This window comes from Cucumis melo, chromosome 5, assembly GCF_025177605.1.
Source record: "Cucumis melo cultivar AY chromosome 5, USDA_Cmelo_AY_1.0, whole genome shotgun sequence".
NCBI lineage: Eukaryota > Viridiplantae > Streptophyta > Magnoliopsida > Cucurbitales > Cucurbitaceae > Cucumis > Cucumis melo.
In genome coordinates, this window is record NC_066861.1 from 10433074 (window position 1) to 10457578 (window position 24505).

General features: G+C 31.5%; 1 protein-coding gene and 1 long non-coding RNA gene across 4 annotated transcripts; one reads left to right on the forward strand and one right to left on the reverse strand.

The window, feature by feature from the left end:
• Positions 1 to 4208: 4208 nt before the first annotated feature.
• Positions 4209 to 4895, forward strand: LOC103496927 (uncharacterized). The gene is made up of 2 exons (XR_539279.3): positions 4209 to 4618; positions 4716 to 4895. It is a non-coding gene; the product is annotated as an uncharacterized LOC103496927 (long non-coding RNA).
• Positions 4896 to 4935: 40 nt separating this feature from the next.
• On the reverse strand, positions 4936 to 14280 carry LOC103496926 (probable isoprenylcysteine alpha-carbonyl methylesterase ICMEL2). 3 transcript variants are annotated; one of them, XM_008458965.3, is made up of 11 exons: positions 13904 to 14278; positions 13614 to 13690; positions 13464 to 13533; positions 13122 to 13208; positions 11940 to 12014; positions 7689 to 7790; positions 6573 to 6710; positions 5993 to 6058; positions 5765 to 5908; positions 5367 to 5457; positions 4936 to 5223 (listed from the first exon to the last, which is right to left on the reverse strand). In XM_008458965.3, the coding sequence occupies exons 1-11, from the start codon at positions 14164 to 14166 to the stop codon at positions 5062 to 5064; spliced, it is 1275 nt and encodes a 424-aa protein (XP_008457187.2). In that variant the 5' UTR covers positions 14167 to 14278; the 3' UTR covers positions 4936 to 5061. The 3 variants fall into 3 exon arrangements, with proteins under 3 accessions (XP_008457187.2, XP_008457189.2, XP_008457188.2); XM_008458967.3 differs by lacking the exon at positions 6573 to 6710 and having other exon boundaries at positions 13904 to 14280; XM_008458966.3 differs by lacking the exon at positions 13122 to 13208.
• Between the last annotated feature and the right edge of the window lie 10225 nt (positions 14281 to 24505).

The following is a 24505-nucleotide window of genomic DNA, read 5'->3' on the forward strand; positions in this document are numbered from 1 at the left end:
GGATGAGTATGTTATGATTGTTATGTTATGTCATGTTTATGATAATGTTATGACACGTTACATGCTATGGATAGGGTTACTGTTAGCTTATTCTATTAGAGTCGTACCCACATGGGTGTCCCTCGGGATCACCACCTTCTTATGACTGCGTAGTCCGACGGGATCACCAGTCCAGTATGACATTGTCATAGACATGATTATGAGTGATCGACGGGGTCACTCACAGCCCGATGGTCTTAGTGTTTCCTTCAGGTACACTATAGACCAGCTTGTCCTAGGTGTTCCTTTCGGTCACCGAAGACTAGATATGTTCCTACGGGATCACAGATTGCACATGTTCGAGAAGGTGCCAATTCAGGGGTACCACTTTATAGGACTCTAATTGGAAGTTAATAGGCACCTAACAGGACTAGTAGTGGGTCCCTTACTGAGTATATTTTTATACTCACTCTTTCTTGTTTAATTTTTCAGACAGAGGTAGAGGTAAAGGCAAAGGCAAGTTGGCGATTAACAAGAAGTGACCGTAGCGAGCCATAGGGATCATTTTGCTTCCACTTTATGTCATTGTTCGGATTCCAGTATTTGCATTTTTATTTTATTCTTTTATTTTTATTTTATTTCTTTAAAACTAGATAAGGCCCGACTTAGGATTTTATTTTTAGACTTGTTTCTAAATACATTTGTTAATGCTTTTAATGAGAAATTCGAGGTTTTGGTTTAGTTTTCTATTTTAAATTTACAAATTTTATTTATCTTTTAAATTAGTAATGACTTCGGCTTAGTATAAGGAGTTGGGTCGTTACAATGATTATCTATTAAAAGGCATTGTATCCTGCCCTTTTGCTGTTTCAGCACCACTAAGTCCTCTTGCCACTTTGCGTACACATAGTCAACACTTAAATCACTAGCTAAAGGTTCAGCGATGGAAACAACATCTTTCACAACATTTTTTCTGTGACTTAGAATCCTCGATCTTCACGACAAGTACACTTCTAAAGCTACACCTGGCAATGCCCGACCATTTTCTTCGTAACCATTACTCACAGTTGATTCATTGTCAGAAAGAGCTACAACCAGACTCTTCTTTTTCCTCTTTAGAAAGCTTGGACACTTAGCTTGATAATAACCAAAACCTTTGCATTCTTTACATCTAAAGTTTCTAACTTGCTTATATTGAGTATTGCTTGTTCCCTATTCAACTTCTCTTTTTCTATAAAAAGGTCTAGAGTTCTCTAACATGTTGGAGTTGGTTTTGTTGTTGATGTTTCTGACATGAGGTACGTTATGATCACCAAATTGCTTGTTTAAACATTTCATAACCTTACTTAATTGCTCAGATAACACAAAAAGAGAACCAGCCAAATTTTATTCACCACCTCTCCCTAGGTTTTGGTATGTTTCTTCATTGGATATCGTCCACAAGGCTAAACCTTTGCCCTTTTATTAGGTTTTGCATTAATCATTAATTCAAAAGTATGCAAATATTCAAATAGTTCATCCATTTTCATGGTGGAGATATCATTTGCTTCTTCAATAGCCATTACATTTTGGTAATGAACAAAGGATCTTTCGAACTAACTTTTCTTTAGATATTTTTTTCATCAAGAGAAAATGACTCATTTGCAATGTCTAGAATGCAAACATGAAATCAACTGGCATTTTTACCTTAAAGGTTTCTTTAGTGCAACAGCAAGAATATCTCAAGCCTCCTTAGCTGAAATAGAGGTATTGATCTATCTAAATGTATTTCAATCCACTCTATTAAAGATAGCATCCAAGGCTCGCGAGTTTTTGATCAAACCTTCATTTTCTGGTTCTGGACTGACAACTCTATCCTTATTAGTAACTTGAGGAGGAGACCATCCAGCCACAATAGCTTTCCAAGTTTTGTGATCAATAGATTTGAGAAAAGAAATCATTCGAGCTATCCAACATGAGTAATTTATTCCATCTAAAACTGAAGGGAGAGTTGTAGACCAATCTTCCTTGATCAACTCCATTATAGACACAATGAACCAGTAATCAGCTCGCTTTGATACCAATTGAAAAAAATACATAGTTGAATTGGAAAATTAAAATTACACCAAAGCTAATAAGTAAATAGCATGAGTAACAATAAGAAAAGACATGTTGGTAATACAAATCGGTGTAATCACACCTACATTTGGAGGAGCTTTAACCTAATTGAAAAGATCATTTACTAAGATTCAAAAGGATTATAAGTACACAACTTATCAACAATCAATTATCTTGAATCACACGACTTTTACAAGTAAATGTTTAGGCTCTAAACCACTTGATTTGTGAATAAGGAATTGGATCTAGGTTCCCCCTAGATCGTATGCTTCATGTTTCACTCTTGCGTTTCAATGCCCAGGCTCCCCCTATGAGAAACTCCCCAAAATAACCTTCAATGTTAGGCTTCCCCTAACTTGTACAAATTGTCAATGCAAAATATGTTTATTGTACTCACCCAACTTTTGTCTTCCATATAAATATATAAACCATACGACCCACAAAGCCCACTGCTAAATTTTAGATCAAGAACCAAATCCAACTTCTTATCTTTATTAATAAAATATTAACCCAACGCAACAACCAAACCCAACTTCTTGTTTTTATTAATAAATATTAACCATATATTTATTAATAAATATTAACCCACAAATCCAACTTCTTATCTTTATTAATGAATATTAGCCATATATTTATTAATAAATATTAGGTTAATTTTCATAAAAGTCACAAAACACAAAAATATTTACGATCCGTGTAACAAAAACAAAAGCCTATGAAGTCAGAAAATATTTTCATAAATTTCAGATTTTCCCTTGATATTGCGGACGATTCGTCACTTCTCTTTCTTCTTCTTCTTTGCAATTTATTCATCTTCTCTTCCAGATTCTTCAACTCCTATTCTAGATTTTCTTTCTTTTATTTTTAAACAATTTATTCTTTTGTTTAAAACTCCTATTTCATCTTCATGGTTTTTCAGTAAGATTTTTTTAAGTTACTTCATCTTCTTCATATTCAAGAATATTAAGATCATTTAAATATCACTTTGACATGATCTAAATGATCTAAACGGTCGTTTAAATTTGAAGCCTTTTTCTCATTTAAGATGATCTAAACGATCATGTTGACATAGCTAAACGATCTAAACAATTGCATACCACATAGTTAACATGATCGTTTAGCATGGTCAACACGACCGTTTAGATTTGAAGACCTTTTCCATCGTTTAAAAAAAAAACTACATGATTGTGTAGATATGGCTTAAATGATTGCTTACTATAGTCAACAGAATCGCTTAGCATGGTCAACACGATCATTTAGATTTGAAACATTTTTTCCATCATTAAAAAGAACTACACAGTCATGTGTTGATACTACCTACGCAATCGTGTATCATTACCTACACGACCACGTATCATAATCATTTAGAAGAAGAACTACACTCGCATGTATAGACGATTAATCGCGTGTTGACATGGGCATATTTGGTATTTCGTATTGTAGGCTTATGGGCTTTTTCCTTTTTTTCAAATTACTCTATACAATGTAGATATTTGGTCAGTTTGTTATATTTTTTAAAAACCTCATAAATATTAACCAACTTTTGAGAATATATCCTCTTATAATTATTAATAAATATAAGAATTTAATTTGTTATAACCACGATGATTTGATGCTCCAATTTTTCTTTAATAAACTAAACCAACGAAAATGTGTAACAACGTTGATTTGATATGTTTTCATTTTAGAATATATGATTCCCGTTACGTTAATGGAAAGTTTTTGAAAATCTAACACTACTCTTTAAAGTTTAAATTGGCCTAAATAAATTTTATTTCTACGAGAGATGAAAACACATCCCACCTTTATAGAATCAATAAGAAATAATCAAACAAAAAGTGCAACACAACATGAAGGTTTTTGAAAGAAGAAAAATACTGGGTGCACCCATAAGTTGCCACATAGCAAACCTTTCGGTATATATATTTTAAATATTTTTCCCCTTTGTTATTGAAGGGATGCATGAAGTTGCACCCAAGTATTTATCCTTAAAAAGAGAACTAATTTCCAAGTATTCAGAAAAATATCTTTTAACCAAGAAAATACCATAGGTAGGTAATGAGATGAGCATCCAATCATGCATATATTGGATATATGCTTACCAATGCAGGGAACTAAAAAAATTATGCAAAGCAGAGTATCTGATGCATATAGGTAAGTCATGAAGTTGTCCTCTGCATGAGTTATTCCATTCCCCTCGCCCATGTTGTCTGTCACTTGCAGTTCAAATTCCTTTGCCATGGTCCGAGCCTCGATACTTGAGACTAGCTGCTATATAAAGCATCGAGACAGGCAAAACCCAACCCAGAAGTTCATTCAGCTTAGTCTTTTTCAGATACTTACAATATCATTTCAGTGAGGCTGTTCCAGTATCTCCTCCATGGCGTCTTTGAAGGCTGAAAAACCTGCAGTGGGAGCTCAACGAATTGGGCAGTCTAAGAAGGAAGCTAAACCCAGCGATGTTGCACAGAAAGCTTCGGCCTCGAAGTCCAATTCTGCATCAAAGAAGCCTGCTCAAAGATCTCAAGATCCCCCTAAAAAGGTACACCTTCTAGTTAACTGTTATATGATTTTAATTTTCAAACATGGTTTGAGTTTATGTATAATGGAATCATATTCTCTCGTTCTTGCCTTCGTAGAGGAAAGGGGGCAAGTCTGCTGCGAAGAACTAAATGAAAGAAAAGGCTGTTCCATTTTCTTGCACGCTAAGGAAAGTTACCATTCTATGTTAGTCTGCTTTGTTATGTATATCTTTTGTATTTTAAACAGTGTGACAAGAGAGGAGCTCTCATATCTGAAATAAAAATATGTTTCACTTACATGGCCATAAACAGTAGGAAGTCTGAGTGCAGATCAACATGGAAAAATATATCAACCAATGCACATGATATAATAATTATTATGTTTTCAATCAATAAATATGTACGCATATATTTGGCTATACACACCGAGCATCACTGAGAAAAAGTAACCAAAGTTAATAGATCAGAACGGGCTAACAGTACATGCTAACTTCAACAATAACTCCGGTACAAGGCGCCTTCTTTGGCGAGCCATTGGATTTCTTGCAAAAGCATCCCTATCATTTTCATGAATGATGAAAATCAAATCTTCAACCAACTGATCTTTACCACCTCTCATTGGATCCTATGTTAGAAATTTGAGAAAAAAATTAAAGCCCAACACCTAAGCATGATAAGCTAGTATGTCTGTGATATAAATAGATGGCAAAAGGGTAATTACATTTATTACATCACCAAGAGGAGTATACAAAAATGTTTTGCTCTCACCTGGACAAACAAATCTGTATGCGTCTTTCCTTTGTATAGAACCGTTTCAACTTTTACTCCAATTCTTTCAAGCACCTCTGCAAAGCTCTTACTGCACAGAAATTAAAACACAATAATGTTATACATGTCTGCAGAAATATTGGTGTATACCTCCACTTCTAGCAAGCTCGAATAACAAGCTAATTGTTCAAACTGGCATGGATATTTCTTAAGATTTTAAACCAGGAGATTTTGGGCTGTTGGACATTCTGATGTGTCTGAGGAGAAGCACTTCTGGCAAAAGATCTTCTACATGCATATAATAGAGCACTAAACTATACCTTGAATGTTACTTTATTCGTATTTGGCTCCATTTCTCACGCATAAAGTATAGCAAAATTTGTGAAAAACAAATTTACCAGGAATCTAATGGTATGGAATAATCTGCAGTTCCATGAAATAGAATGAAGTGTGGAAGCAGGGAAACTGCATCTTCAATCTTTGGATCCTGTACCATAACTTCTGGGGAAAATCTTTGCAGGGACTCTTCTCCTTCCATTATGCTATATTAGACATTCAAGAAGTCACAAATTTATGTATTGAATGTATATTAGGGTAAAAAGAAAAAGAATTAAGAATGTGATTACCTTAAAAAGATGGATCTATGAAGACCTCGACTGTGAAAGTGGTCCTTCAGATTTATCAAATTGTACCTATGTATGGATGTTGATGTTGCATAAAGCAAGAAACTATACAGCTGGAAAAATCATGGCAAATCTAATACATAGTACCTCGCAATAATTATTAAAATTTTCTTTCTACCCAAAATCCAAAGTTGGTGTCAGATGAAGGAAAAAAGAAAAAACAAATAGAAGAGGAAACCCCTAGCCTTTGTCCTCAAAGCACATCGTACTTCTGGTTCTGGCAGGTAACTTGACATTTTTAAGCGTAGACCAGTTGTAATGTCCTTATATTCATTAACACATAAATTGGTACTCTTTACTTATTACTTGCTACAATCTAAGAATGTGTACACTTGCACCTTGACAGGGATTGCTTAACAGTTAAAATGCTCCTCAACTCTCAAGCTAAAATAACACAGAAAACTCATGGTTGGCAGGTAAAATACATTTCCTATCAATGGCCCGAAAAGTAAATTGGGGAGTAAAGAAATGGCCTTTCTATATGCATTTAGAATTGTCCCTACAAGAGTTTAATAGTACTCACCCCCCAGACAAACCAAAGTAAGCTTTTATCCTGGAGACACACCAAGAAACTTTCTCACCACCAGCTTCTTTGATTGCCTGCTCTACAAGTGCGCATGCAGTGATATGCGCACCAGCTGACTGACCCATTAGATAAATCCTAAAATATCAGCAGAACATAACAAATTAAAGATGTCTTTGAAAGGGGTTTTAAAACAAATGTTAGCTTTTAACATGAAATAATTTTGTTATTAATGTGTGAAGGGTTACAGGTATGTTCAAAGATACAATCTATCTTGAGGAGGTATAAAAAAAATAGAGTTAGGATGCCTTCAATCACCAATTGACCCAAAAGTTTAAACTCTAAGGGAAGGATAGATTTAATATAATATCTAACAATTCCCCTCCCTTGTAGGCTCGAAATATGAAGAAAAACCTAACAAAACCAATATTAAATAGAGAGGAAACAACAATGCAGAGACTTGAACATAGGATATCTTAGACCACATTGCTCTGATACCATCTTAAATCATCAATTGACCTAAAAGCTTATGCTAGTGGGTAAGGATAAATTTAAAATAATATCTAAGATGGTGCTTAGTAACTAATCACTTTGATATTTTGGCTACACTCTCGACGGTATTTTTGAAGTTACTAAAAATAGTGGGTTTGGGTCATGTTGAAAGCTCAGGGTAGTTGAGATTTACTTTGCCCTGATTTTTTATTATTTTAATTAGGCTCGTGTTGCCAATAAATATTTTTTCCTTTGTACCTTTATTATCATAAGAAAATAAGAAGAAGAAATATCAACATCATGGTTTTTCTACCTATACTAGAATTTCTACGTAAATTTGTGTTTGTTCTACATCTCTACTTAAATAGAAGTATTTTCCAGTCAAGTGGGTAGGCCAAAAACACCTCACAAGTGCTTTCTCCTGTGGCACGTTGAGGTACTTCATTTGTAATTTTTTTTTCAAAAGCCCTTTTATGTAACTCCTAAACATGATACTTTTGGGTGAGAGCCAAAAACAATCCTAAAAATTGCCTAATGGCCAAATCAAAATATAGGTCGGTAGAATCAATAGCGATAGGAAGGAGATACAAACATACGGTAGAGCATAGAGGTACTACACATTACCTGTTGATATCGCCTCCGTACTCTGCAATATTATTGAATACAAATGAGATGCCTTCAGAAACATCCTTTATCATATCACTCATAGTTCCTTGGGGAAAATTTCTACAGGTAGATTGTTCAAATAAAATGTTCAGCATCTTCTAAGCAAAATGATTAGTTGGATATAATAAAAAAAAATTCTAATTTATTAAAAATCCAAAAAAAAAAAAAGTAAAATCACTGAGAAATAGCATAGAAAATAATTAGGAAAAAAAAACTGACAAGAAATAATGACTTTTTTTAATTAAATGAAAAGGTAAACTTTCATTTCGATAAATTGGAAGAATGCAATCTAATTATACAAAAAAGAAAGAAAAAAAACACTGCAAAATAAGCTTGTACAAAGAAATGAAACTAAATATCACAAAAAGGCTCCAGTTAAGAATAATAGCCAAAGAATTGTTACAAAACTCCTAACGGAAAACCAAATGAAGGTACTGAACCTAACTAGCCCACACCTCCCCCTCAAAGAACTTTCAACATTTTAGAAAACACTTTCTGTCACTCTCCAGCCAAACAATCAAAAAAAAACAAGTAACAAGGTATTAGATACTTAAGTACCCCAAAGAATAAAGTCAAGCTAATTAAGTACCACATTGGTCATCACATTCTAACCAATATAGGACAAAGACATCCAATAACTACCTTACTTTCTAACATAAGGTTACTTTTTAATATAACAATGGGGCCATAACTCGTTTTATGGCCCATAAGTCATAATTAGTCTCTAGCAAAATAATATGGCTACTCATTTAAATTAAGTCGACGATCCAACATAACCTAATATAATGATTGTTTTAATTATTTTATCACACGATATCTATAATTGAATATAAGGCATGGACAAAGTCACCTTATCTAATTCAATTGCTTTTTCGATCAATAAGCATACTAAAATAATAAATGACATTAATACCCTTAATTCATTTATAGCACAACCATGCATTTTCACAATCATGTTTAATCGAAGGGCCTAGAGATATCTCTCCATAACAATAGGGATAAATTTCATCTTGATTAATCATTATCCACTAAATAATTCATAACGTATTCGAGTACGACTTTATAATTATTCGGATAAAGATAACATTTGATTGAATCAAAATAGATTAATTCTTATGTTTGACACTACAATAATCTCAGGCCTAAGGATCAAAACAATCAATTATTTTAGATTATTTATGACACATGTTTACGTAATAAACTCAAAAAGGGTCGGTCTAATTCTTATTCTCTAATAAGAAAATATGATTATAATTTATGTCTCTACATATATAATCATCCTATGATTATCAATTATAACTCATACTAATTTTAATTTATTACTATTTCCACGATAATAATCGATTAGAGACATTTAGAATATAATAACATATTCATTGACATATTATACAATATCATCCAATTGAATAATAATGAGAATAATAACTTTTATTAAATTATTAAATAATAAATCAATTATCCATAAAATTATTGTAGAGCACAATAAAAAAACCAACAGATTATACACCGAGGAGCTTTATCTTGACCAACGAGTGAAATAGGACCTCCATCATCATTGATTGACATAACCTATTATAAGTGGCTCACGTTACCAAACTGTCCAAAAGGCCTCGTCTACAACCAATGGTCTGGAGAAATTTTACCTTAAAAGTTCTAATCTTCTTGACAAGAAAAACACGTAGGTGAGGGAAGGAGAAGTGTTAGTGCCTTGCTATTGGTTAAATATATGTGTTTATGTTCCCTAGTTGTTCTTGAGTTGTTTGGTAGTAGTCTCAAAAGTTGTATCAGAGTGTGCTTGTCTCGGCCGATGTCTCAAAGGTTGTTGATTCTGTAAATTATTTATTTGCTTATTTGCGAGATTCTACAGATTGGTTCCGCGTGCTTTCTTCCTTTTTTCTTCTCTTTCGTTTTATTCTGAGGATATTTTCCTTGTTTGGTCGTGGCTTTTTAAACTCATGGAGGTTTTTTTACTAAGGTTACTTTGCCGCATATGATTTTGAGTTGTTCTTTATTGGTTATTTAAGAGAAGTTTGTATTTGAAGTGTTCAAGTGTCTGTGTTGCGGCTGCTGTTTTTGTGGGTTCTTTGCTAAGACTACATTGATTTGTTCATACTGCACTACTTTAAGGGGAGCGTAAAGCCAACTCGTTAGAGAAGGGAGTGCTTATCAACTTGGGGCTACCTAAGTTTCATATGTGAAAGGGAAGTTCACAAGCAAAGAATGAAATATACAAAGTTCTATTCATTTAGGGGCCGTTTGAGGCAAAGATTATCTAAAACTATAATGACCACCTCTTGTTACGGTAAATACTATTTAAAAGTCTCCAATCAATAAACACTATTTCAAAACTCTCAATTTACTACAGTATCTACTATTTGCTACAGTTTTCACTATTTGACATTTATCATTTTTTTATTCTTTGAGACAGAGTTTACTGTTTCTTTATCAAACTGAAATACTCTATACATCAAACAAATATTATTATAACCTAAACTAAAATAATTTCTCCAAATACAAACTATTCTAATCAAACTATAATAATCTAGGACTATAATAACTCAGTCATTTCCCAAACACCCCTTTAAAAGGAGCCTAAATGCATGCTCACTGATAGCAACTACTCAAGGGTAGCCTAAGTATCAGAAGAGAAGAAGTCTCACATCTAAGGGAGCCTAAGTGTCTTATGAGTTAACCTAAGAGTGTCCTATAATCTTGAGAGTATACAGATAAGTACATCATCGTAATTGCTCAACTCATTAATATAATGATATTAGTGAATTATCTTTCCTTAGCACACTACACACGTGAGTTCTTTTGTTTTCTTCCTGTCCTTTTTAATTTTGTTACTATAACATATTGTATGAAATTTTACGCAGTACAAGACAATCGTCATTGCATAATTTCAAGAAGTAAAAAATAAAAAAAGAAATTGATATGAAAGAAAACTTCTTTCCAGTTCCAGTTTTGAGGAACTCAATAGACATCCTCGTTCCTAAGACAAACGACAAGACGCAACCAGTAAAAGAGAAAAAGAACAATCAACATTTCCCTATCACATAAAAAGCATTGAAAAGCAAAGGTATGCAAAGTGAAATCTCCCAAGCAAGGGAGACCAGAAGCCACAGATTACACTATATAATGGATAAAGGTGATAGAAATGAGGGAAGTAAAGTTAAGAGGATTATCTACCACCTAATGATCCTTTCAAAAGCGGTCATATCCAAATAAACCAGTCAGACATAAATTATGGTGGTTTCAATTATAGATTATTACACCTACTTACCTTATGACCTGAAACAAGGTCCGGGATACAAAAAGTCTGGAATATATAGGATAGGTATAGGGAATCAGAAATGCTTCGACCTTGAGGTTGATAACGAACAGTTTAACGACACATTTTCTTGAAAAATAAAGTTTTTTTCTTTGTAAAAGCAACCTTGAGACAAGTATAAAAGTGGGGAAATTAAATGCAGAGTTACCTTTTTACCATTTAGTTTTCTCTCACCTTTTCAACTCTTTTGCAAGCTGTCAATTTTCTTTCTCTCATTGTATTTCTTTTCTTTCATTTGCATGGTTCACCGAGAGAGAAAGGAAGAAAGAAAAACAGGGTTTCGAAAGGGGGTTTCTTGATGGAAGATGAAGAGATGAGAAAAGTGAACAAAATGATGTTTATAGTAGTTCAAGACATAGCCTACATCCACCCTTCAAAGGTAAAAATCCTTTTATCCAACATTCTTTCTGAAAATAGATTCAAGAAAAAAAATGAACTTATTTTCATACTACAACTCCTTGTATTTATTCGGTAAGTTTTCTTCTTAAGGCTACAAGACTTTTATTAATTATTTTGTTGAAACAAAATAACTTCCTTTTCTAACAAAATTAGTTGCAACTAATTTGATTCTTTTCTTTAACAAGTGCAGAAAAAAATTGAAGCCCTCTTGCAGAAGATAGTTCATCAACAAATTTCAACACATTTCCAATAAAACTTGTTAAAAAGTCTCTTATATTAACGCGTAACATTACCATTATCCCATCTCATCAACTTCAGCTAATTAGGAAAACAGTTTCACGAAGGTATATGTTATGATGAATGCAGTCAAAACTAGAATTCTTGTATATAATTTGACACAAAAAATCATACAAATTAATCTAATTTAATTCAACTTATCACATGTTTCAATTGAGAACTAATACATTACATCAGTTCACCTGTAATCAAGGCAGGCTACTATAATGTCTCTCTCTGATAACTGTGATCCAAGAAGATAACCATGTGCTTTATTACTGCAAAGAAAAATGCATTTCTCAAAGTGTAGAACTATATGTACCGAAAATAGATAGTAGACTTTTGAAGTAAACATGCTAAGATGATTAAGAAATGAATCAACTATCAAGAAGCATTCCATCAGACTAGAGGCAACTGCCATTAGTGGGACATGAACTTCAGCTTCTATGTCCAGTAATTTGGTTTAACAACTAAGCTAAATAATTAGATTCGAAGTTTTTCAGCAGTTATATTAGAAGAAACCGTTCCTGTATGTTCTATTGCCTGGTCATTATCAGCTAGGTTATTCTTTTCTTTGAGAGTATCCATTTCAGTTATTGTTAACACGGATAAATTTCTGGCCTAACAAGAATGACCCAGTGGTTCATTCCGAAGTGAGTTGTTATGCAAGGACGGACCTGACCCATAGGATCAACCATAAGGGGGATAAAGAGATCAACTCGCAGGATGGATCAAAAGATCAAACCATGAAGGTTGACCAATGGAAGTTTAAAGAAGGCATGTAGGTCAAATCATAGGGTCGAGCATGATGAGATAATTATGCCCAAGTGTCCGTATATTAGGACAACTACATATGCTTGAATCTGCCAATAAGATTAATTGTAACAACTAAATTAGGTTAGCAATAGTCAAATTAATTGTCTGAATATTAATTAGCGGAGTGACTGTTATGGAATTACTTTTTACGTAACCAAGAGGACTTGAGACATTTGAGGGACACTGAAAACACCCTATGTTTTTTATTCTCCTAGCTCTCTAAATTATTACTAACTTGACCATCAAGGTATTCGTAACTAAGCACCACAGTGGTGATAGATTTTCTTTTCTTCCTGAACAATTGTTTGATTTCTTCCATTTGTCGTAAATTCACAGTTGGTAAAAAACTTCAGTAACAACAATGCATCAAATGCAACTTTCGTTTATCTAACGGTGGTAGATCTTGAGAATTTGATATTTCTTTTGCTTCCCTCTACATGGGAAAATTTTCAGTCCAATATATTTTCTATATGGAAAGGATGCTTTCTTCAACAATTCAGCTATGAACAATTATTTATCATGTATTCATTTTTACTTCATGAAGAGAAGAGAGAAAAGGCATCACTCACCCTAAAATCCAGGCTCCACCAATTACAAATACAACCACAGGCTTCGGCTTCTGCCCATGCCTAGTTTTTGGTAGATATATATCCAAGCTGGATGAAACAAATCACCCAGTCAGCCACACGACTCACATAAATTAGTAGGTTAATTTATTTTGTTTTTGGTTAATGAAAACAAGAAACCGAGCTTTATTGCTTCTAGAACTTATCAAAAGAATTTGGAAACATTTCTTAAAAATGAGATGAGAAAGATGCAACAGTTTAGAACTCGTCAATGTTTCTGATGAATTGGAAACAAAAAAGGACATACAACGACCATACGAAACGACTAAAAGATCCAAGTCCTACCTATTTCTTGGTTGATCGCCATACTTTATGTTTTTTCGAATCTGTCCACAGTAACTATAATAATATGCAACTGCAATGTAGAAGTACGGTGTTTAAGCAATGTTTAACATAAGATAAGATGTCCAAAAGAAAGAGGCATAGGGGACTGACCTTGAAGTAAACCAGGGGAAATAAAAGCCACATAACATAAAAAGGATACAAATCTTGCTATCCATTTGTAGCCTATCCTGAATCAAAATCTAGATCAGGAAGCTTTAACTTAAATTAAACACAATTGAAAACACATCTCAGAAGAGTATAGTAAAGAAGATTCCTATTACATCTCAAACACCTTTACGATATTACAATAACAAATAAGAATGACACAAACTTAACTACGATTATAGCTTCTTAAAATTCCTTATAAATACTGAAGGAATGGCAAATTATGAGAAACGTACCAAAGGCATAGCAGAAAATTGAAACATAAACGCAGCGGCAGAAATGTGAAGGTCACAGCATGCATAACAATGTGGCCCAAGGAACGGCGGCGCCTGGGCAATACACTTTCTCGGGAAAGTCGGTGCCGTCTTTGGCGTTTGAAGTTGGCAGCGGCGGTGGCGGCTTGAGTTGTGAGATGAAGAAGAAAGGGATGCTGGTTTGGATCCTCATTTGCATATTCTTTGATTAACATTGCGTCTACAGTGATTTCGGTTGACGCCATTGGAGTGGAAACAAAAAAAAGATGAAGATGAGGATGAAGAAGAGATTAACATAATCGGTATAAAGAAACGTGGAGATGATCAATTGTTTATTTGTATTGATTTCACTGTTAATTTTTTGAATACGCCAAGCAATGTTCTTATGACTTTGTGAGAGAGATTTTGAAAATGACTGTTTTGTGTTTGTTTGAATTTTCTTCGAAAAGGTAAAAAAAACTATTGTTGTGGAATGTAATGTGGGATCGATTAAGCGCCAAGGCCGTTCATTGGCACGTGCTACGCATTCATTTTCTAGTATACATACTATTTCCTAATGCCCAATTTGGTCTTTGTATTTTTATATTTTTGTTCAATTTTGTCTCTATATCTGCTAAAAATGTGTCTTATAGTTTTTGTCATTTTCCAAAAAATATGTCCTAAAAATTGTCCAATTTTGTCATTTTCCTTAATAGTTTTTAATTTTAAAATCAATTGTTAAATAATATTAAATACAATAACATTATATTGAGTAATTGTTTTTGTTGGATGAGGTCGGTCTTCTCTTTTCTTTTATTCTTCTTTTTTCTTTTTCTTTTTTTTTTTTTTTTGTTGACTTTATATTTTAAATTAGAAAAAAAATCACTCTCATTAATTTATTTGAGGGTAGATACGCTATTCGTCAAATGCAATTAAAATTTTAATTGTTGCATTTTCAATTAGGTAATTGCAACATTAACAAAATACAGTGATAATTTTTTGAATGGGTTAGTTCCATAAACAAAAAAAAAAAAAAAAACCCTAAAATAATAGCATATACAGCGTATAAAATAATATAATTGTATATATTGCATAAAAAATAGTAAAACACTAAATACCCGAGTGCAACCACCATTTTGGGTGGTTCTTCTCGAATTTCTCCAAGTAAAAGCTATCATTGATAGTATCTATCAGTGATAATAGCTATCACTGATAGCATCTATTAGTAGTGTTCACGGTTCGGTTCAGTTCGATTTGAAGCTAAAACCATAACGACCCAAAAAATGCAACAAAAAAATCTCATCTGAAATCGAACCGAACTGCTCATCTTTGTCAAACTAAATCAAAACCGAACTGCTTATGCATAAATAAAACCGAATCGAAACCGAAACTCTTATGCATAAATATTAAAATCGAAATACTTTATGAACGTTATACATAAATAAAAGTTTTTCAAATAAATATAGATTAAATTATTTTGTACAATAATTAAGTACAAGATATAAAAGTTTAAAATGTTAAAGTTTAAAAGTCCATCGAAATACCTACAAAGTTACACTTATACCTTACCCCAAGTTATACTTATATATTTAATTATTATAAGTGAAATTTTTATAAATATAACAAACTGACAAAATATTTATGACCGGTGTAACAAAATAAAAAAGCACAAGAAGGTAGCCATGTTTTTTTAAAATATTTTAGGTTTGCCCTTCCTTTTATCGTCTTTCTTCTCTTCCTCTTCTTAGATTTTTTTTTTATTCCATCGTTCTTCTTCTCTTCCTCTTTTTTTTCTCAAACTGTTATTTAGTTGTTCCAAGATCTAAAAGATCTTGAAAAAATCGTCGTTTAGATTTAGGTGGCTGCCCAAATGTAAACGATGGTGTACAAAAAATAGTCAAATCTAAATAATCGTGTACCAAAGAATCTAAAAAAACGTCGTTTAGATTTGAGTACGCAACTAAATTTAAACGATCGTGTAGCAAAAAATCTTTAGAAAAATTGTTTAGATTTTGGTAGTCAAATCTAAACGATCGTGTACAAAAAATAAACGATCGTATAGTCAAATCTAAACGATTGTGTACCAAAAAAATCTTGAAAAAAATCGTTTAAATTTGACTACCCAAATCTAAACGATCAAATCTAAATAATCGTGTACCAAATCTAAATGATCGTGTACAAAAAATCTTTAGAAAAAATTGTTTAGATTTGACTATCTAAATTTAAACGATCAAATTTAACGATCGTATACCAAATATATTATGCATGTTGTTGACAACGTTATTGACGAGACATTTTTTGTATTTTTCATTGTGAGCTTGTGGGTTTTTTCTGTTTTTTAAATTGTTCTATACAGTGTAAATATTTTGCCACTTCGGTCGTAAAATCAATTAATGTCTTAAATCGAATAAGAATTGATTTCAATTTAACACAAACCGAATCGAACCACATGCATTTGGTTTCGGTTTGGTTTCGATTCAGTTTGTCATTCGATTCGATTTTTAACAGTACGCCTAGCATATGCCAATAATAACAGCTATCACTGACAGTGTCTATCACTAATAACTACTATAAAAATTATATATTATCATTGATAGCTTTCAATTTCAGAAATGATTATTTCGCATACTTTTTCTTGACTTTTTTTTCACATTGAAAGTTATCACCAATAGCTATAATTAGTTAACGACTAATAGTTACTATTAGTTGTTATCACTAATAACTATTATCTGTGCTTCTTCCCTATTTTTTCAAATTGAAAGCTATCAATGCTTCTTCTTGATTTTCTACATGGCCTTATCAAATCGATGGGCCAGAAAGGGAAGAACCAAAGAAGGTTTTACATAAGATAAAATAGAAGTTGCAGCTACAACTATTTCATAAAGATGTTCATTTTTGCTCTACTGAGCACGATCAATTAACTTTAGGATTGTATTGAAAAGATTTTCTTTCTGATGGTCTTAAATACAACTTGTTTTGATTATTCTCATATGCTTTCCTAGAATAAAAGTATTTTATTAGAAAGCCATAATTGATAACAATATGTTTTTCTAACCAAATACAAGAAATTCTCACTACTATGTCTGAAGTCATTTTTGGAAGGTAGTAGCCAAATGCTGGAAATTCTCACTACTCTGATGGACTCTATCCTAGCTTTTCTTGTTTGCATACACATGTCATGTTTTTCGCACTTTTTTACATGTCAAGATAATATTTATAAAATATAAACACAATAGTGAGGAGAGAAGGACTATTAGTTAGAACACACATCTCAATAGTGTGCTAAACAATTTCCTTTAAAGTTAAGCGATACTTCATGAATGCTCTTTGACTGCAGCACAAAACTTAGAATTAACCTTAATAAAAGTCACACACACAAAAAAAAAATAATATATTAAGTTCTTGGTAAAATATTTTTTTGGAAGGAAAGTTCTTAGTAAAATACAAGCAAGAACAACTTCATAAACAAGAACGCCGCCATTACTGTTAACAGATATGTAATAACAAAAGGCACTTGAAGTTTTTAACTTCTAAGCTTTAAGAAGAAAAGAAAAGTCATGTCTACGAAGAAAGAAAAAATTAATTAAACAAGGATCTAGTTTATTTTTATTTCAATTGAGATGTTATGCCTCAATCCAATTTGAGTTTTAGTTGAAGATCATTGCAGGAATCACAAAATTGTGCATGCTACGTCCACAATATTATTTCACATACCAAAACTTCAAATACAATATGCAATTGAAAATCATTTTTAATACTTTGTCATTGCTATTTGAATCTTAGAATATTCTTAATACTTATCGTTCCTATTTCAATTGAAAATCATTTTTATTAAACAAAAATTTTGTGCCCAAATTTTCTTTCCAAAATAATTTTCATTTCAACATGGTCACATTTATTTCTAGAAAAGAATTCGATCTTAAATCCACAAATCTTACCAATAACAGTGCAATAAGAAATTAAAAGTTGGTTTAAATAAACACAACCTAGAACGCTCAACTCATAAATCAGCTTAATAATCGAAAAGAATCAAGAGGATTACCCATCTAGCGAGGCAAATCTCCTTTGCTTTTTCGATAACTTGCACAAAAATCTTCTTCAAATTCGAATCCTCATAGGGCAAAACCTCAGTCACTCCTGCAATCAATAGTTGTCACCACCGGTCTATTACCCCATCAGGAGGTTATGATCAATCAAATCAGAAATGAAGTAGAAAATGAAATCAATTACCAAGTCTAGCGAGACTGATGTAGAGGAAGCGAAAGGTTTGGTATGAACAACAACGAGCTTGAATGGGGAGTTAACTAGAGAGATTGAAACGAGGAGATGGTCTAAAGTCCACTTGAAAGTGTGGTGGAGCTTCGACGGTTGTGGAGAGTCATGCACGATAGAGGACGTAGAGCTTGGGGAGACCGAACGATGATTTGAAAAAAATTGGGGAAGGAAAAGAAGAATTGGTATCATGGGTATGGAGAGAGAAGAAAGGAAATTTGGAGAAAAAAATAGACTTTTTGAAAAATGGGAAAAATTACATATTTAACCTTCACAATATTTTTAGGATTTTTTTTTTCGAGGGCTTTATTTAACATTCGAAAAAAGTATATATTTTTTAAAGATTTTTCCAAAACCTTTGATAAAAAGTACATATTTCTTTTTCAAAACTTTTGATAAGAGTATATTCTTTTAAAAGGTTATTTATTATCTTCCGATAAAAAACTAGATATTATTGAAGGTTTTTTCAACATATTCGATAAAATGTATATGTTTTTCAAAGGTTTTTATTATCCTTTGATAAAACTATATATTTCTCAAAAGTTTTTCGTAAACATCCGATGAATTTATATCTTTTTCGAAGGTTTTTTATAACTTCCGATAAAAGATGATCTAAATAGCCGAAAGTAGGGAAGGTCTCTTTTTAGAACATTTATTTCCTAACTCAACTAGTATTTCTTGAAATCACATTTAATTTTAAACTTCTATCAGTATCTGGATTTTGATGAATCTTGCAGTCACATTTTGGTAAGTTTGTGGAATGAATGAAAAGTTTGTTTCGAAAATGTAGATAGGTGGCAACTAGTTTTAATTTTAAATGGATGGTCTTTTGTAAATTGAAGCAGTATAGTTTACACATTGCATCTTGATGTGGATGGGTTAAATTTTAAAAAAGAAGGACCCCAAGCCTCGATGGTGGTGTCATGACTTCGGTTGTGACTGTTGGTGGAATTTTGTGGTAATTTGCTTAATTTTATCCTTCTCATTCACCTGCTGCAGATTCGTCAAAAAGTTCAATAAAAGAACAGCCAAAAAGAGTAACATACAATCAACAATTATAATTGCATCCATAATATAGAATTCATTATTCTCTCCCCATTGGAGGGCTACCTTTTATAAAAAAAAGAAAGAAAAAAAAAAGAAATTCCCAATTTCCCTCCAAAGTCCAAACTAACAAATAAAATAAAGAATGGGACTTTTTTTTTCTTTATCTTCTGGTTGACCTTTGTTTCTTGCTTTCCCCTCATCAATTGTAGACTAAATTACTAATATCAATAGAAAATTGAACACTACAAAGTAAATCAAAGGATGACAAGACAAAGTAGAGGGGTATGAATTAACATAATTTTACTATACCAATTGCTATATTTCAAAAGGTGTAAATTGTATCCTATTATTTTGAAAGCTATGTCAACTCGTAATGGAGCATAAAATATCTAAACTATAGTTTTGGTCCATGAAGGTTATAGTTGATGCTCATTTAGAATTTGAAGTTTCAATAAATTTTAGTTTCGTAGTTTGAGAAATCCTTGCTATATTAAAAGTGGTATAAGGAGAAAATTATTTTTAAATGATTCTGTTCCTTGCCAAATTTTAAATTTACAATATTATCTTATATTTTAAAATAAATATTGTTATTGTTTAAATAAAAAAAGAAAAAAAAAAAAGAAAATGAAGTCATTTATATTCTATAGGTTTTCTAAAAAAATTATTAATTATATTATTTTATAATTTATTTTTATTTTTTTAATGTAAATAATAAAATCGATTATCTTTTTAAATTCTAAAATATGAAAGGTTTTTATCTATTTATTTATACAACCTTATTTCCAAAAGATATGAATTTATATTTAATGATGAGATCTCAACAGATTTTGTAACCATTTATTTTCTTCAAATATATATAAAGATATCTTTTAGGTTGATTTTTCCATTTTCTTAAATTTTTTTACAAACTATATGTGTTTTTCCTATGGGAGAGGTATATGTTTTTTTCTTAATAATTTCTATTATATAATATTGATTGATCCAACTTTCATCATTACTTTTTTGCTTTACTTTTATGTTGAATTATATTTTTTTGTGTTACAATATGTTAATACTTAATAATTTTAGAGAAAGACTTAGAGATATACACGTAAGAGAGTAGAAAAGTTATATAATCTCATATGTTATAATATAGTTTTGTCTTTCTAATAAATATTTCTATGTAGTTGGAAAGAAACGAACGATTGTTATTTCTTTTTTCTTCTTCATTTTTTAGGATGGTTCAAGTTCAAGGTGGATTTTCTTATTTCTCTTTTTTTTTTTTGTTCTATTTTATTTTAAGATTTGAAATTTTCTATTACGTTAAATTTGTGAAGTTATTTTTATGAAATTTATTTCTAGATGACATTTAGCACTATATTTTGTTGTGCATAATTATTGTGAATATGTGATCTTAGATTTTTTCAAGCAATAGTCGTAGAAAATTGTTACGATGTATCAAGAACGAAGAATAAGTAATGCTTTGAGACCCATTGTTATGGATGAAGAGCTAAGTTATCATTCTCTATATATTAATGTTTACTTCTAAATTAAAACTAGAAATTTTCTTTTTAAATAATGTGTTTTTTTTAAAGTAATATAAAAAATAGAGTAGAAGGTAATCTATTGTCAAAAATAGATAATTTGGGCAAAGTTGTGTACCACTTTGCTTAGTAGTCATGACGAGATCCACAACTTCAACCTCACACTTTCTTCTTTTTTTTTTAAGTTATTTAATATTTAATTTTTGATATATTTTAAATATTTAATATATATATATATTAAATATTTTTTCAAATTTCAATTTTCAATTTTCGAAAATACCTTTCCTTATTAAATATCTTTCCAAGTTTTAAATTCCAATCTCCAATTTTTTTTTAAAAAAAGATATATATTAACAAAATATGGTATTAAATATTTAAATCTCCACATTCAAATTTCAAAAATATATTTCCTTATTAAATATATTTCTAAATTCCAATTTTCAATTTTAAAAACTATCTTTTCAAATTAAATATTTTATTAAATATGTTATTAAAAATATAATATATAATTCCGATACTTTTTTATTATGATTCTAGAAAATTTAAAAAGGTCGGAATTCCAATTTTCCATTAAAAAAAAAAGAAAAGAAAAGATGATAATGAGAGAGAGAGAGAGTGAAAGAAACTTTTATGATTAAAATGATTTTTTCTGTAAAAGGCAAAAAGAAGATAATAACATCAATATTCATTTGAGTACACTCCATGTCTCCACATGTTGTACTATCCCACAAGAAAAGAGAAGTAATTGTTCTTCAAGAAAGTTAGTGACGTGACTCCATCGCCAACCTCTAAATAAAATTAATTGGGCTTGAACTCGATTGTTTTGCTTCTTATTTGGGCCTGTAATTCAACTAAACCCAAACTCAACAACGCCTCTTTGGACTATTAGTTGACTTAACAATAAAACAACCTCGCAATAGCACAAATTACAACATAAAACAATACTTACAAAAATGGCCATTTTTAATCAGTCATATGGTAATTTTTTTCAAAATTATATCAATCCTGCCCTTTAGTTTCTCTTCTCTCATGCTATTAGTGATGACTTCCACCAGTGACAACATACCTAATATGTCAATGTGTTTCTCTTGAATTTGTCGATAATAACTTCAACTTTGAATTTCTATATGATATAAATGTTGATACTATAACTTGAAATCAATAATTTATTTTAACAAAAGTTGCAACTATATCAATTTCATTTATACTATTAGCTAGGGGTGTACATAAGCTGGGTTGGGCCGGGTTGAAGAAAAAATGTGGACCAACCCAAAGTGACTGGGTTGGCAAAATTTGAACCCTATCGGTTCAATATTCAAGGGTCAACCCAACCCAACCCAACCCTAAAAATTCGGGTTGGGCCGGGTTGGGTTGGCAGGTTGGTTTTTTTTTTTTTTTTTTTTTAATTATATTGTATTTTAAAATTTTATATTGGTAACAATTCACTTTTTAATTCCATTAAGAAACTAATATCTTGCATACTTAGAAATAATCTTAAATTGAACTCAATTTTATTAGTCATGGCCACATAGAAATGATGAATTGAATTCAATTTGATTTGCTTGGAAAACAAAGAGACTCTGGCAAGTTCAAAACAAGTTAAATTAACATGTCTCAATTAAATTCATGAGAAATCAAGAACTCAACTTTAATTTTCAAACAAAAACTTAATGCCTTGCACATCAGAAAACCTTGCATGCTCATATATTCAAGAAACAAGGATTAGATTTGCAAACTAAAATTTACAGAATCAAAATCATGCTTTCTTGAAGAAAATTAAAGAACCAAGGCATACTAGACTTGATAATAATTGGAAATTTCTCAAAAAGAAGCAAACCCATAAGCCCTTTACTTCAAAGAAGTTTACCCCTCCATGGATGACGAGCAGAATTGGCAGATATTTGGATAGAAATTGAGAGATAAAAAAATAGAGAGAATTTTATTGAGAGAAAATTCTACAATGATTTCATTTTTTACAAGTGATTGAAACAAATAAAGACTGAATTAATAAAATTACAAAGCAAATAAAGACTAAATTAATAAAATTACAAGGGAAAGCACTTATTTATAGGCTTCTAATGGCATTGCAAATGCAACTTTTAAGATTATGGTTAAGGGTGGTATACTGAAGGTTACTTGACAGATTGGTTTTACTGGTTTTACAAACCCCAAAATGCAACAACCCAAGGTTTTTCCACAGTAATTTTCAAGGCAAAAAGAAAAAACAAAACAAAACAAAACAAAACAAACCTTGGGCAAAATGAAGAACCCTTGGAGAGACGCCGACCGGAATGCGGAAGATGAAAAGAAATTGAAGAACCGTCGGAAGTTGAAGCTGTGAAGGCCGTCAGAATCTGAACGCCAAAGGGATTGCTGGATTGAATGCCAAAGGGATCGTGCGAAGTTGGGAACTTGGGATGCGCGACCGCAAAGGGAGATGGGCGAAGGGGTTGTCGCTTGTCGAAAAATTGAAACAAAAGACTCAATTTAGGTTTTTTTTTTATATATATAATATACCTATAAACTGGGTTGGGTTGGGTCAACCCGGCCCTTAATTCCCAACCCGGCAACCCGGCCCATCTTTTTTTTTTTTTTCAATTCTCTAACCCAATCCAACCCAAAACATAATTTAACCCAACCTAACCCTTACAGTTTGGGTTGGGTAGTCCGGGTTGGTCGGGTTATGAAGGTTTTCGAACACCCCTACTATTAGCGATTGAAGCTATTAGTGATTCAAAGCAATTACTGATAGCATGCTAACCTGATCTCTCTCTGTTTTTTTTCTTTTCTATTTATGCTAAAAACAAACAACCACAATATCATTTTATAGTAGTATTAACATGATATCGCTAATAAATAGTAGCCTATTAGATATATTACTTATAAAAGCTATCAAACCTATCATTCATATTCTCCTATTGTTATCACTCATAGATATTATTAGTGATAGCAATAGAAGAATATCGTTGATAGTAGCTATCAAAAATATCATTTGATATCTTAATTAAACCTCATCAATTCAAAATTGATATGTTTGCCAACGAGACATCACTAATAAAAAAAAGTTCTAACAATATTGCTTATACTTGCTATCGGTGATATCATTTTAGTACAATCATTGATAAATAATGTTAGTGATATCATTTTACATAGATAGCAATATAGAAAAATTACTTATAGTAGCTATCAGGAATATCAATTGATAGCAACATCGTTGATAGAAGATATCAGTGATAGAAATTGATACCACATTTCTCAGATTGAAAGTTATTACTAATAACAATTATTAGTGATAGTAGCTAACTATAGCAAGTGATATCATATTACTCAAATTGAAAGTTACTTTACCCTTTAGTGGCCATCATTGATAGTCGTTATTAATTATATCAACTGATAACATCTTTCTCAAACTAAAATCTATCGTTGATAGCATCTACCAGGGATAGCAACGTATAACAACTATCAATTGCTATCAATGATAGTTTTCAATTTAAGTAAATCGAGAAAAAATACTTGTAATGGTGACAAGTTATCACTAATAGTAGCTATACGTGATAACAACCAATAACAACTATCATTGACATTCACTAAATAGTTATTAGTGATAGCATTCAATGTGAAAAGATCAAGAAAAAATGTGTGAAAATATTTCTCAAACTGAAAGCTATTAGTGGTACTACATATTATTGATAATATATGCTAGCAGTGATAGTTTTTAATTTTGAGAAATTCAACAAGAAACAGTCAAAATGGTGGTTTGACA